Source organism: Clavelina lepadiformis, chromosome 1 (genome assembly GCF_947623445.1).
Source record: "Clavelina lepadiformis chromosome 1, kaClaLepa1.1, whole genome shotgun sequence".
Taxonomy (NCBI): domain Eukaryota; kingdom Metazoa; phylum Chordata; class Ascidiacea; order Aplousobranchia; family Clavelinidae; genus Clavelina; species Clavelina lepadiformis.
In genome coordinates, this window is record NC_135240.1 from 10,634,476 (window position 1) to 10,650,161 (window position 15,686).

At 36.1% G+C, this 15,686-nt stretch overlaps 3 protein-coding genes across 4 annotated transcripts; all 3 read left to right on the forward strand.

Annotated features, from left to right (window-relative positions):
• The first annotated feature begins 767 nt into the window (after positions 1-767).
• LOC143460908 (uncharacterized) lies at positions 768-3,772 on the forward strand. The gene is made up of 8 exons (XM_076958592.1): positions 768-1,213; positions 1,330-1,518; positions 1,809-2,074; positions 2,182-2,296; positions 2,364-2,523; positions 2,602-2,739; positions 2,940-3,075; positions 3,329-3,772. Exons 1-8 carry the CDS (start codon positions 1,099-1,101, stop codon positions 3,488-3,490), a joined length of 1,281 nt encoding a protein of 426 aa, XP_076814707.1. The 5' UTR covers positions 768-1,098; the 3' UTR covers positions 3,491-3,772.
• A 1,127-nt stretch (positions 3,773-4,899) lies between these two features.
• Positions 4,900-8,615, forward strand: LOC143469352 (uncharacterized). Of its 2 annotated transcripts, none has more exons than XM_076967030.1 (8): positions 4,900-5,146; positions 5,797-5,973; positions 6,099-6,631; positions 6,853-6,958; positions 7,062-7,221; positions 7,864-8,001; positions 8,083-8,218; positions 8,304-8,615. In XM_076967030.1, the coding sequence occupies exons 1-8, from the start codon at positions 5,014-5,016 to the stop codon at positions 8,463-8,465; spliced, it is 1,545 nt and encodes a 514-aa protein (XP_076823145.1). In that variant the 5' UTR covers positions 4,900-5,013; the 3' UTR covers positions 8,466-8,615. The 2 variants fall into 2 exon arrangements, with proteins under 2 accessions (XP_076823145.1, XP_076823136.1); XM_076967021.1 differs by having other exon boundaries at positions 4,904-5,146; positions 6,841-6,958.
• A 2,448-nt stretch (positions 8,616-11,063) lies between these two features.
• On the forward strand, positions 11,064-15,592 carry LOC143444255 (high-affinity choline transporter 1-like). Its single transcript, XM_076943431.1, has 9 exons — positions 11,064-11,727; positions 12,344-12,492; positions 12,654-12,774; positions 12,884-13,032; positions 13,163-13,297; positions 13,435-13,588; positions 13,882-14,105; positions 14,205-14,351; positions 14,435-15,592. Exons 1-9 carry the CDS (start codon positions 11,553-11,555, stop codon positions 14,801-14,803), a joined length of 1,623 nt encoding a protein of 540 aa, XP_076799546.1. The 5' UTR covers positions 11,064-11,552; the 3' UTR covers positions 14,804-15,592.
• The last annotated feature ends 94 nt before the right edge of the window (positions 15,593-15,686 follow it).

Here is a 15,686-nt window from a genome sequence, read left to right on the forward strand (position 1 = left end):
TTGGCAATCATTTCAAAGTTTTGGATGCGTTTGAGAGTTTGGGTTATAGTTGAACAATATAACGCTGACTAAAGCCCATGAATTTGCCAAAACTTTAAGTAATTTTAATTACGGAATATGGATAATTTCTATGTCGAAAGTCGAAAATAGACGTAAGGACCCAAGTACATATTTTTTGCTTCATCCGAACTTAATACGAGAGATTGAAAAATTAATTATTATCTTTTTAATACCTCAATAATACTTTTAAGACTAACACATTAATATTTTTAATTATCTTTAACCTCTTTTTGGTAAATACAACATTGCAGTAAAGCATAAGGAAATTCGGACTGCTGCAATGAGTTTTTATAAAATGTTCGGCTTATACCCCTCGGCGTTACAACATTACAAGCCAAGACATTTCTTGTGATTAACAAACCAGAACTATAATTGACATATATTTTATACTGTGACATTTGCCATAAGGCAGGAATTTTTAAACCTGTAGGCTACGACGTGAAGTGCTGGAATTAAAATAGACTTCATAATCATCCATACTCGACTGAGGTTTTGCCGTAAGCAGTCCACTTCGTCAGAAAACAAGCAAAGGAATGGTAACCATGCTAAACTCATATAGACTACATAGACGAAACACTGCGCCACCTACAAATTAAAAACTGGAAAGTCCCCTTCTTGCGCAGTATATTTAATAGACTTGCTGTAAACTGATCACGACATACGCTATTTGCTGTATAAAAAGAAAACTGTTGAAAGATTAGCTGACAAGTTCTGATAGTTATATCGAGACCAGGACTCAAAAATTGATTGATATTATTGATTAAATCAAACCAATTGAATAGATATAATCAGAAATCCTAAATATTATGTTTTGATGGATGTCCCATGTAAGTGGAAACGTTCTTTTTGGTATCGGTTTTAGTATTTTTTCTGAGACAAAAGCTCTACTACAGTTGTAGTGCAGATGAAAAAAGGGTATTTTATATAAAAAGTGACATTAGATATACTATCGATACCAATATTTCCAAACAAGATAGTTCTGAAATCAAATGGCTTGTTTTAGAAGAGAAGTTTCCTGCCATAGCAATTTAGTGAAAAATGAACATTTTTGCTTGTTGTATTAAACTATTCTGTGTCTTGATTATTGGCTGTGCAACCCTAACGTCATGCCAATGCGACAACATTTTCTCCCGGTTTGCCGGCATAACGTGTCGTAAGTATTTAATTTTGCTTAAAACACTATGTTGTATAGTTTTGATTTGATTGCTTTGCTGTACTTTTTTTGCAAGAAAAACAATTTTTTAAAATATTATGTTTTCAAATCTGCAGTCGAAACTACCCCAACCACCCCCACCACCACTACCACTACCACGACCACGACCACTACCCCCACCACTACCACGACCACTACCACCACCACAAGCAGCATCAGACCTAAGTGTAATGGAAAAGACAGAGTTTGGACATTTTGCGATCCTGTAACGCTTATGAGGTCTACCACAGACAAATGCACACTAAGTGAGTCTTGCCTTGTTAAATAACCTGCAGCATTGAATCAGGTTAAGTGTCTGCTGTTACGCTATATAGGACATGAATTACTTTTTTACCATTGTATGCCTAAAAAACTAACTTTATTTTTATAAACTTATATAGATTATATTCTTATATATATAGATTATATACTTATATTACTTAAGCTTATTTAGCACAAAACAAATATTTCTTTTTGGTATCAATAATAACAATTAAATAAACAAATAATTAATATGTGAATGATATAAAAAAAGTTTAATAACTGTTTTTTGTAGAAAGCGAAAAGTGCGATCCTGCGACAGTCAGCGCTGATTTCTTCATCTCTAGTTTTTCGCAGCCCCCCGCTGCAGGTGGAACGACCATAAAAGTGAGCGGAGGGGGCGTTGGTGCAAGGATATTACCGGTTGGTGGCGGCGACAACGACGACGAAAAATGTTTCGAAATTAAAGATGAAGATGGCGATGTTATAGCAGGGAATTGCAACGACGACGACGATGATGATGACGACGAAGACGGGGGAAACACGCGCAGAAAACGTCAGGTAAAGTATGAAGCAAAATATTTTATATAGGTCGCTGTACAATCATAACTGGTTGCTTTGTTTAATGTAAAGCTTTACATTTCAATTTACATTTATTTTCGTCTCAGGCGCCACAGGTTATACAAACAAAGCGAGATCTGCTTCTTATTCTAGACGAAAGTGGCAGCGTTGGGTATTATCGGTTCGAAAAAGTGAAACGGATTGCTGCAGCAATTGTGCGACGTAAGTGCTGCGTTATTGTTTATTCCGGTACTTGAAATCTTTTAAACATATCTTATGTTTCTTACAGTTTTATGCGACCAAATTAAAGTGAATCCCTTTCGCACCCGGGTCGCGGTGATGTCCTTTGATCAAAGCATTTACTTCCACGTACGACTCTGGGACTACTATCGGCAAGATTTGGGTTACAATGGAGAAGCTCTGGCAAAACACATTACTGACCAAATACAGTGTGTATTTGTTTCATAAATTTTTCAATATGTTGTATCATAGCAACGTTGTATGTCCATTGGAAATCTTTCAAACAGGTATCAGTACGGTTCGGCTGGCGGCACCTGTTTAAACAACGCTTTAGAATTCGCTCGGGGAATCGTATTCACAAAACAACATGGTGCAAGAACTAAACAAAAAGATGTGGAGAAAGACATTATCATCATCACTGATGGGTAAACAAAAGTTTTCTTGCCATTTTTAGAATCAATCTAGCTCCAAAACTTTTTTAAAACACCGCAAACAACCGTATTGTTTTAATTCTATGTTGTATTAAACAGCTGGATTGTCTGTTCTCTGATTAACAAAAAGTTTTCTTAAAGTAAAGAATAAGGGTAACAGCGCGGAGGATTTACAGTAGACATCTCATTTTCAGATGCGCAAATTGCTTTGCACGCGGTGTAACTGCCAAACAGGGATTACGAAGACTTACCAGAAAGTTAAAAAAAGAGGGTTATCATATTTATGTCATTGGGATTAACCTGCAAAGGAGCTGTAAACGATTACTTCGTGTAAGTTGAATGTGCGCAAGTGTATCTACTTTGAATTGAAAGCACGTTTTAATAAAGGCATATACTATACATATATATAAGGTTGTGCGTTTGCGCTGTACTTTTAAGCATAAGACGCTTGTAACAAACAGTAGAATGTGTAGAGTTAAGTCTTAGGTGGTGAAAGTTAATGCAATTGTAAAATATAACTTATGCAATTTTCAAAAAATATTCCATGCATTGGCTACCGCTTTTTTTAACGCGACTTTTACAGATTTTAGCACGGGGTGGAAGATGTTACCACTTTTTCTACCTGAAGCAATGGGAGTATGATGTAGAACAGTTCATATATCAGCTGGAGCACCCTCCACAAGGCGTTTGCTTGAACGTCTTTGAAAGACCGGACGGAGTGTGTCTTGCTCCTCTCACTGGTTAAAGAAAGATCCGTAATAGATGGAACCAAGGGATATGCTAAATGTGAATAAATCATAAAAATGTATAGCGAAGTTGCACTTACTAAAATGCTGTGTAATGGTTGTTTCAGTTGTTATGTTGTGTAAATTAATTGCTTCTGTGATGACTGGCAGTGGTCACGTGATGCTTTCAATTTGATTGCGTTGGTTGAATTTCATTTAGTTGTTAATTTTTTGTTGTGCCTTTTTGCATTCAGATGTGTTAAACCAAACTTCTCTGCCATTAAATGTACAGTTTGAAAGCATTATATAAAATTCTTAGTTTTGAGGTTACAAAATCGTCAAAAACCTCAACCTAAAAAAAATAGTTAATCTGATTTTCTTAACCAAATTTTTGACATACATACATAAGGCGTTGTGTAACAAAATCAGAATCAATATTATGACATAAAATAAGATTTCAGATTTTGTAAGCAACTTAAGATAGGCAATCCAATGGAAATTACGCCACAGGGCTTCAAAGTGACAAGATTAGCTTTTTGGCCTCAAGCCGATTATTTCCGAAATCATAGGCGTGCTAGTTGCAGCAACGTAATATGTGTGGATGATTCGAACATCGTGACATTTGATAATTACACAGCGCAATACCAAAAATAACCGAAGTAAACAGATTGAACAAGAACGATCAAGCTTAGGATTATATTTCGGGAAAATGATTTCACGGATTGAGAATTATATCAGTTGTTTCATCATTTTTGGAGAAGTAGTGAACACTTTACAAGGTTCAAATTCCGTTTATAAACACGACAAGTTACATCACAGACTAAATGTTAGTGATAAATTCTTTAATGTAGAAAAATGAAAAAATGATTGATGTATAAAACTTCGTTTGCAATAACTTCGCCTGAATTTTCATTAAATTGTAATTAATAGATCAGATTGCAATTTCATAGAATGCCCTGTTTTGCATCTAACTGTGGTTGGATGTAGCTCCATTAGGGAGTTGCGGTAAACAAGTCTCCGATGCTATTTGACTTCATGGGAATTCCCATCGTTTTTCTAGTTTTAATTGGATCTGTCGTCACACTAATCCTTTCACCTTTCACCATTGCCAAGAAAACAAAGACCAGAAAAATCACGCCAATGTTGAGTTTTAATTTGGCTCATTTACGCAACTCGCGCCACGATGTGGAACTTTTTGCACGACTCACGTAGCATGTAACAAAGGGGAAAGACATCTCTTCTAAAATTAACCGAGATTTGACGTACTTTGTTTTCGACTATAAATTGAGAAACAAGAAGCTTAACTCGAAAAGCTCATATTAATCTTCTTCTAAATCACTCTGGAAAGTGCAAAAAGAAAAAAAGCTTATACTGATAGCTTTGTTAACAATAGGCTAGTTTGTCAAATGTTTAAGGAAAGAAAGAGCAGTTACAATGATATTTTTAAAAGAAAATTTTACTGTATATTTAGGGTCGCAGATATTATAGTTAAAGTAGGATTTCGAGGAGATATTTATTTCCTTGTGCATTTGATCAAATTTTCATGAAGACAGTCATGATGCGAGCTTTCCTCCTGCCAAATGCAATATTATTTTTGTGTGTCCTTCAAGCGAACTCACAAAATGTATTAGAACGTTTGTGTCGCCATCCTTCATATGCAACACTTGATATCTGTGGTAAGCAACTATCTTTTTACAGTATCTAAAGTGTTTGTGTACGAAAAACTGTTATCGTTCGCCGGTATGTTTTCATTTGTTAATTAATATTCGTCTAGTTACTAATATCTACAATCTAACTTTAATCAAAAAGGTTAATCATAAAAATAACTTTAATGCGGTTCTATATTATTACGCAATAATCTATTGCCAAATGTCAGCTAGATCGGAGGTGGGAAAAGTGTTTTTATCCAGAGGTTTGTGCGTTTTTTTTAAACATACGTTTGCTTTCAACGAAAAACAACAATCTTTTAATGTTTTGTTAAGAGTTGCGGCTTATAACTGACTCTCAGATGACTGAAATAATGCGATCTTCGACTAAGAAAAGTTTCTCCACTCATGGCGCTAGACTATATAGTTCATATTCATAAAAGCCTTGATTGAACTAACCACACCAGAAACAGCAAAAACTTCAATGTTGTTTTCATTTGACGTTACGGCGAGGAATTCTAATAACAGCAAATATGATTTTATTAACTTAATTTCTTTTTTAGTTTTCTTTTCACATAGAAGATAAGGTTTTATTTCGTTTTATGAGCTTCTCTTCCTTGCAAAGGTTTTTTACCTCGTGATCACAATCACAACAAAATAATGGAAATTATACTCCATAGCATACTTTCCACCACAAAACACGACAAACACTGGATCACCAACAATTGCTACCAGGCTGCCCCCGACTTTCATTTCTGACGAGCAAAATGATCCTTGTGAGGTAAACCAACGCAAGTGGAGTTCTTGTTCTATTGGAAAATACTCAACGAGAAGGACCATTGATAGTTGTCCACAAGGTACGTAAGCACGTGATTGATGCGGTATATGTACAGTTTACATCCTTTGAACTATGAGTTTAATGTTTTTGTCGATGTTTAACATAGGAAATATCACGTCAAAAATATTGAGTTTTTGTTTTCAGAGACGGAAAGATGCGACACCGGAAAATTCCTGGCCAGCTTACTCGTTTCCAACTTGATTCAGCCCGCAGCGCCTTATCAGTCACCACAGGCACCAAACGTTTTTCCAGATTTTGGTGGTATTAACAGCGGTCCATTTATTTTTCCCGGCCAACTTGTACCCAACCCACCCCCGAATCAACCATCCAGGCCATCTGGAAACACCCAATCAAACAATCCCGGAGTGGGAGGTAGAAACCAGTTTCAACCCAGCGGATTTGGAAACAACCAGCTACCCACTTTTCCTAGATTACCAACCATCAATGGTCCAAATCCTGCAGGAAATAACAATAACGTACCAAGTAATTCAGGAGGAGGAACCAACAGCCAACCGTCACAAGGGAACCCTGTTGCGGCAAGAGGGTTTTCTTTTCAGACAGATACAAACCAGCAGGAAAATTGTTTTCAGTTGCGGGATCCGCAAGGAAACGTCATAGCTGGGAATTGCAACAAACCGGGGTCGGGAGCAGGAACTCGACGCAGCAAAAGACAAGTGGTAATGCCCAAAATTTCCCGTATAGCATTTGAGTTCTAAAGCTCCTATTTAAATAATTCCAATTGTCTGTAGCCTATAGAAAACTTTGTACCGAGTCCATAACAAAGCGATACTGTAAGCCTTGCAGAGCTAAGGCTATTTTCTGTCAAACTATAATGTTATACTTACAGTATATTTAAAGCCTAAACTTCTATCATTTATCTATTCAGTCATCATCGCAGATATCTCAGACTAAAAGAGACTTGCTCATAATGCTGGATGAAAGCGCAAGCGTGGGTGCGGATCGGTTTAAGAAGATCAAAAGAATAGCAGCCGCAATTGTTAAACGTATGGTATTTTTTCCATATATCGCTCGCCACAGAAATATTGTACTCAAACAGCACCTTGATATGCAGCAAAATATAACGACTATTTTTTTTGATGTGAATAGTGTTGTGCGACCAGATCAAAGTTCATCGTGACCTAACACGAGTTTCAGTCATGTCGTTTGACAGTACAGTTCACTTTCATCTAAAATTATATGACTACTACCGCCCTGATCTGACACTTGATGGAAGAGCACTTGCAAATTACATCATCAAAAATATTAAGTAGGTTATGGTGTGTGTGTAACGTCGGATTGACTGTCATATTATTGGTAACTAAAACTCAAGTAACGTATATTTTAAACAGAGGTGGGCATTCGGTACTTTGAAAGTACCGTCGGTAATGGAATTGGTACTTGCCAAAAATGTACTGACGGATCTGGTATTCGGTATTACAATATTTCAAAAACGTAGTTCGGTACTTTGCCGGTACTCGGTTCCAGTACTTTTTTGTGTAGGGGACCTTGTTGCAAGTGCAATTTTTGCCGATATTACTGCCCCGCTATAAAGGTTAGGCTACTTCAATGCAAATAAATATGTCAGCTCACTCTTTGCGAATTTATTAGACATTTGTAGATTAAATTATAACAAAAAGCGCTAAAATTGGCATTAAGTTTTATTAATGAAGTTAAACATACTCCCCAAAACCTTGAAGTATTCATTTTAAAAGTACCGGGACTGACTTATATTTCTTGAAAATGGGACTTCGGTACGGTACCGACGGTACCAGTATCGGCACTGAAAAAGTACCGCGGAACAGTAATTCGGTACTTCCCACCTCTGAATTTAAAGTAGTTAAAATAAGCTCATTTATATCATAGTTTTATAAAAATCCTTAACGCTAAAAGTTGTACTGTAAAATTGCAGTTATAACAGCAACACAGCCTACCGAACGTGCCTGAACGATGCATTAACTTATGCACACCGAGTTGCTTTGAGCTACGCTAATGGTGGAAGACGAGGACAACAAGATGTTGAACAAGATATCATCATCATAACTGATGGGTGAGTGCATTTTTCAAATTTACGGAGTGTACCTGATTTCTGTGACTTAGAGTATGGTGACAAAAGATGTTTTTGTGTTAGGTGTGCCAATTGCAACAACAACGGTTTAACACCGATTCAAGCAGTTAGGCAAACCACAGACTACTTCATATCTCAAGGGATTCACGTCTATGTAATCGGAATTGGACTGCGAGAGAATTGCCAGAACCTACTCAGAGTAAGATGCAAAGACAATATTTGTTAGTCACGACTTCTCTAAAACATTTTGTTTAAGTTTTAAAGTTAACAGTGCTTGCTTGCAGGTCTTAGCGCAAGGAGGAAGATGTTACCACTTCTTCTACTTGAAGGAGTGGGACTATGACGTCGACAGCTTCATAGAATCACTGGAAAATCCACCGGGCGATGCCTGCTTGAACGTTTTTGATCATCCTTCTGGACAGTGCTTGCCTGACATCAACTTATAATTGATTATTCAAAACCAAATGCTTTTAAAATGAAACACTTTATCTCCTTTGCAATCATTGCTATAAAATCACTTGTTTTAGATTTAATATTGAAACGAACACTTTTGTATGTTTTCACGTTTTTGTGTAAATAAAATTTGCTTAAAATAGTCTTTGCTTTTAAATAAAATGGCTCAACTATATAGAAATCAACATTTAAACGAAAGTTATATCTTTCATAAATAAACATATAATTTTTGTCGAGTTGAAGTCACGTATATAGGCTGTATGTTTGCGCCCAGAGACGTATATTGCATATTTTAATTAATTTTCCTTATATTTTATTCTTGAATAGAAACATTGATGTAAATACGTAGTAGAAAACATAAAGTTTGGTGTGTCAGCCAAAGCACTCTACTTCATCGATCATTGTCAGACATGAGAGGGGAAAACCCAAAGACTACGAAAGAGTGTCTGTCAAGATTTTGAGTTGCAGTTATTCACAAAAAGCTTCAACGTTAAAATATATGCCCAGATCTTAAACTTTCTACTGGTTAATGCTGGTAGAATTGTATTGTAAAAAATGTACTCAGCGTTCACTAACAGCAAATCACTCAAAAGAAAGACGAATGATTGCACCATAAGAACATACTTGCGCAAACGAATTGGTTTCGAACTACCTTCATTTCCTCCCGTTTGTATTTCCGTAAATCGGTACAGTATACATCCACTTCTTTCTCTTCATGAAAGTTCAAAAACAACGATTTCACTTACAGTTTCTGTATTGCTGAAATGGAACTATAATTCTTCTTAGTTGAAATAGCTGAACCTCAACGAGATAAGCCATTTTGCATAACATTGGTGATCAAGATAACTCAAACATAACGATATAATTGCAGAAAAGAATTACAAAGGCCCAAAAGACGTCGTTAAAATATATGCAACACTGATGATAGTCTTCACGCCTTACGATACGTTGCGTCTGTTATCGTTACATCATGTTTTATTTACCTCCTTTCGTCTGCGAAGTTGAAATTTTGTGTTTTTTCGACTCTTCTAGCAGTGTATTACGGAATTACTATAAAATATTTTTAAAGTTAGGCAAACAATTGCGTAACATTTTTTTGTTCACAAAAATTGCATTGCAAGGAACAGGAAAAATTCTACAAGGAAAACGTATATAGAATAGCACAATTAACTGAAGAATACTGTATACCTTTTTTGTTTAATTGTGGTCTGCTGGTATATCTATACTGTACATTTGACAAACTATATGAAATAATTGTATATATACAGTATATGCATGATTACCATTATTATCGAAACATTTTCATCATAAGCATTGTAACATCCAATTGCCTTAAGGCGAAAGAATATAAGCCTAGGGTTACAGCATTCAGCTATATCGAGTTATTGGGCGTTTAGCATAGACTATACATACTTTTGTACTGATACTACTGACACTGTTTGACATACATTCGTCAACTGTCTAAGTGTTGACTAATATAGGTCAGCTTTTAAAAAAAGAGTTTAATATGTCAGTAAGATTCATTTTACTTTAGATTTTATGCTGCTGTGCAAGACTTCAACCGTGCTTTTGAAAAACGGCCCTACAGTCACGCAAATCTCATGAAAGCAGCAAAAAACACGAAGGCGCAAACAAAAGCAGGCGACAGCTTCTTATCTTTTTTCTTGAAATAAGCTTGATATTTTGGTGCAGATAATGTAATGTAGAAATTGTGGATTTATATTGTGACCAAACACTAAGTCACTCACTAGTTTCAATCTAAGACATAGCGTTAATCTATTTATAAAATCTTGCACTCAGGTCAACCTTAGCTTGGCCCAACGAAATAGCTTTTTGCATGTACGATTTTACACGCCCTTATAATTTATATTTGCTCTCTACTATAGCTACTATCTACTTTACTTATTTACTCTCTTATAATTTACTGTTAGTCAAAAAATTATTGGACCATTAAGTCACGCTTCGGTCGAGAATTAGTTTGTAAGTTTATGAAAGATTTTGTGATGCAGTTAGATCCACTTCAGTGAGTTTTGAAATCACTGCAGTGGCGAAAGTTTTCTTCAGCCAAACTATAATGTGTTTTTCTAAAATATCGTTCAGATATTTTTACAAAGACCTTTTTTGAGTCCAGGCATTTTTCTAGATGTTTTGTAGATGGTCAAGTCAAGATATAAGAATTTATTTGGCACTGATTTCAATAAAAGGTTCTTGCATAAAATCGAAATGTCTAGTTTAACTTTATTCGTATTTATAAACGTTAAGCACACCTTTACATCCCAAAGCTACAGTTAATATTTCCCAGCTTAGCTATAAAACCTCAGGTTACATTTAACAAAACAGAAACGTTTTGTGCCTCTCGGTGCTTCGTCTATAACAGTTGTAATCGTGTGATGGTGGTGTTGGGGTGCCTGAGTATCTTTCTAGCTTATATTTCAATCTAACGCTGCATGCGACTAGATAAGGTCATATTTAAAAAGAGATGTTTTTCATGCTAATATGTGATTTCAAACCATAAACCAGTTTTCTTAAAGTTTCCCTATTGGCTAAACCTATATTGGTAGTAGTACTGTATTGCATTTCTGTTCTTGTTGTATAAATCTTATTACTTTCTATGTTGTTGAGAAGTGTTGAAAACGCATTAGCATATAAACACATCTGGTGAATTCAAACTTTTATGAAAAACTATATTCATAGCAAAATCTGTACCAGAATATTTTTTAAGCCACGCAAATAATTACTGAAAAGTAGACTATACTTGTAAGGTCTTGCGCTCTCGAAATACTTGAAAAGCCCTTAAGTTTTTGCTATAGTTGTTCATTATTACATTTTTGCCTGAGTTCTGCTCACAAAAAGATTCCTCAACGTCGTCGTGCTTAACAGCGCAAGTTAAACGTTTAAATTTTTATGATTTTTCCTTTTGGAGTATAGGCTACACATAAGCGGATAAGCAACATTTACAGCACTGCTATAAGGTCCAGTTTCAACACAAAAGCACTGCAGGTGTCTCACAAATTTTAAAGGCAAAATTGCTTTACTAGCCTTGAACACTTTGAAGCAAACGAACCTGTAGTTTTCTGAACATGGCAGTAAATGTTCCGGGATTAATTGCAATCATTGTCTTTTATCTTGTTATTCTCGCGGTCGGCCTTGGAGCAGCATGGTATCAGAAAAGAAAAGGAGTAAAAGAAGACGTTGAGAGCATTATGGTAGCAGGTCGGGACATCGGAGTCTTTGTTGGATGTTTCACCATGACAGGTTTGATTAGTTTGCTGTTGTTTCCTAAACGCTTTGCTTTTTCTAACAAATCTATAACTATAGCACATTTGAATGTAAAAGAGCTAAAATTCCAAACGCTCATAGAACGCATACGACGCTGTTGATGTTAGCTTTGTGTCAGTTTGCTCCCACAAAGTCTTGTAATTACAAAGTACGACTTATAGGCGAGCTATACTGGCTGTGAGCGCCTATAGTATGAATAGGAATTGCAACTGTTTTTCATGTTGTATAGTGTACCAAAACTCAAACCTTGTCCTAACGTACATAAACGGCTGAAATTTGCGCAGTTGAAAGCTTACATCATAGCCTTACTCATTATTGTATGCTCGATTACCGTATTCTAATTCATAGTTCGGATAAGGTTTCGGCACACAATATAGTTGATGCCTTGAAGAAGCGAAATTTTATCTAAGTCAAAAGTAAAGTATACTGTATATCATTTTATACCGTATTTTAAGGTTACGTTATGTCCTTCATTCTTCATTTAACATTTAATATACAGTAGTGCTGATATACTGTATCGATTATAGATAATTCTGTCTGTATTAGATATTTTTCTTCATCTAATAAGCATATTCGTGTTATGTGCGTGCAGCAACTTGGGTAGGTGGCGGATACATAAATGGAACGGCAGAGGTGGTTTACAACCCAGATTTTGGCTTGCTTTGGACGCAGGCACCGTTCGGATACGCAATATCTCTTTTACTGGGAGGTCTTTTTTTTGCGAAAAAAATGCGATCGGAGGTATAACATGTTAGATTCCTCCGTGCTGTTTTGTGTGTATCGTGACTATCAAAATGTTATACATCGTTGTTACCTTTCCCGTTGAAGCGTTTTGGAGCTTAATAAAGTTACTCAGGTAATCTACGCAGTTCAAATGTCATCTGTTGTGTATTTTCGTATAGGGCTATGTGACAATGTTGGATCCTTTGCAAAATAAGCTCGGGAGAGTTATGGGCGTATTTTTATATCTTCCAGCATTGCTCGGAGAGTTATTTTGGTCAGCCGCCATTTTAGCCTCATTAGGTGCGTTGTAAAGTAGGTATTTGTAGTGTAAGATGAAACATATTCATAAAATTTATATTAAACCATCGTACAGGTGCAACCTAGAAATGAGATACTCGTTTCATTTCAGGCAAATCTCTGACCGTCGTATCTGGTCTAAGTGACGATATTGCAATCATTGTGTCTGCCTGTATTGCCATCTTATACACGCTGATAGGCGGCTTATATTCCGTGGCTTATACGGACGTTGTTCAACTAATATGTATCTTCGTTGGATTGGTGTGTATCCCTTTACGTAGCATTTACATTTATTTCAGAATATTCTAAAAACTTTAAGTCTGTTTATTAAATCGTTGTTGAAGCCGCCAACGCAATCCGTTAAAGTGACATTATTTTTGTTAAATTTCAGTGGATAAGCATTCCATTTGCTTTCACCAACGAAGCAGTTGGTAGCATCGTTGAAAGCGCAAAAAGCAACTCATCATGGCTTGGAACATGGGATACCAATTATACCGGAAGCTGGATTGACAGTGCTCTGTTGCTGGTATAGGAAGGCTTAGAATATAGTTTCAACGAGTTATATTAATGCATGTGTTTGTTAACTGTTTTTTAAACACAAAGGCATCAGATCTAAGAGTTTAGTTTTAGTATGGGATAATACAAGAATTTAATTTTGAACAGATCTTCGGCGGTATTCCGTGGCAAGTATACTTTCAAAGAGTTTTGTCATCGGATTCGGCAAAACACGCCCAGTTACTTTCATTTGCTGCTTCCTTTGGTTGTATTATTATGGCAGTTCCATCAATACTGGTCGGTGCCATTGCAGCTTCCACCAGTAGGTTACGTCTATGACTTCGTGGAATATTTCTCTGACATGAGTGTTTTTTTATTACGTTATTATTACATATTTTCGATATAAACTACTGGTATAACGGTCATTATTGAAAAAGGGCACACAACAGGTGATAAATGTAGTCACAGCTACCATTATATCTTTCTACACCTATACCCAACTATGTTGAAACAGAATTGAAAAAGCTTCGAAATTGAAAAGTTTCTATATCCGGTATGACAAACAATTAGCCTTAATAAGATCAACACAAACCGTATTATAAATTCTGATCACAGACTGGAGTAATACAAGTTATCAAGAAGGTCTAATAAGCCCGTCAGCAAACAATGAGACGAGTGCGATTTTACCAATCGTCTTGCAACATCTAACACCACCAGCGGTAGCTTTTGTCGGACTTGGAGCTGTATCAGCGGCCGTTATGTCATCGGCTGATTCCAGCATATTGTCCTCGTCCAGCATGTTTACAAGGAACGTGTACAAAAAACTTATTCGTCGAAAGGTACATTTTTACCGCATGGTGTGCAGCAAGCCAATCTTTCCATGTGTTTATAAGATGTTTATTTTTTACTCAAAGGATTTGTTTTTAACTCGAATGCAGGCCTCAAGCAAAGAACAGCTGATTGTATCAAGAGTAGCGATGGTAATAGTGGGAGTAATAGCAACCGTGCTTGCCATCAAGATAAATTCTATTTATGCTTTATGGTATCTTTGCTCTGATCTCATCTACACAATCCTTTTTCCCCAGGTGGAGTTAAACATTATTGTATCATATTAAATAGAAAGTTTCACGATTTTACGCTTGTTAAATCTTATTTACACGCATTTCAGCTTCTTTGCGTCATGTATTTTGATCCGAACACTTACGGCTCCATCATTGCCTTCGTAGTGGCGGCAATTTTGCGAATAGGCGGAGGGGAAACGTTGATCAACTTTGACCCTTTTATTCCATATCCTGGAAACAGTCCCACAAGCTTAAACTTCCCCTTTAAAACCTTTTCCATGTTGGTGTCACTCATACTGCTGTTAACGGTATCCTATTTCGTTCGTGCTCTTTTTACGGGTGGGTTTTTGGACCCACGTTACGACATATTGAAATGCCGTTTGGCTAGCGGAGGACGAAGCATTGAACAAAAAGAAGACAACGTTTCAACGCCAAATGGCGTTGAAAATGTAGCATATGATAACTCCAAGCTTTAGTTGATGAAAATGAATGCTGAAACTGAAGTGTTAAAGATTTTGGGTGGTTAAACAGGAATCAATAATGTTTTTCTGAAAACTAACTTTCATAAATGACAATATCCTACAATTTGCATGACACGTGCCTATATCCTAAAAACTAAGCTATGAATCCCGCATTAACCTAACAAGCTAGTATAAGGTAACTTAGGGTATCTCATACCCTATCATTTTATTGTTTCAATTTATTTGTATATGAATGTTATGCCAATTGATCTATTTTTAACTTTACAATCCTAACTTGTGAAGTGGACGGCATGCCCAGGTTACCTAATTATGCGTTAAGTAGAGGCCTATATATTTTTTCGATCAAACTTTTTCGGCGATTTAATGCCAGGAGTGATAATACCTTGAAGTTATTGTATCTTGAAGCAATTGCTGATATAGCAAGAAAAATCACAAATTTTTTTACCTTTGCTGATTCGGGTATGTCCTACGCCAGGTTACCTGTATTACAGCAAACGAAAAGTTGCTTTACTTATCTAGGCTTTATTTCAAATTATGTGATGTTTAAATGGTACGTACAAATAATCAAGAAATTACCATTCGGAATTTTGCCATCGAGAAAACGTATAGGCTATTTCTGGAATTCAGACTTGCCGTAAATTATTAAGTTAATGTTGAAACGAGTTAATTAATATAGGGTTTTAGATTAACTTACAGCATAACATAGATAGGTAGTATTTTATTATATTAGCCTGCTTGGCGATCTGTCCTTTCCACAGCTGCCGCCAAATGAAGACTTTATTTTCCATGAAAATTTTCCTTAATAGATCGTTTTACGATTTTTAACGTTGAAAGGCATTTCCATGACAAAACACATTTCATTTAATCAGCGTATTCA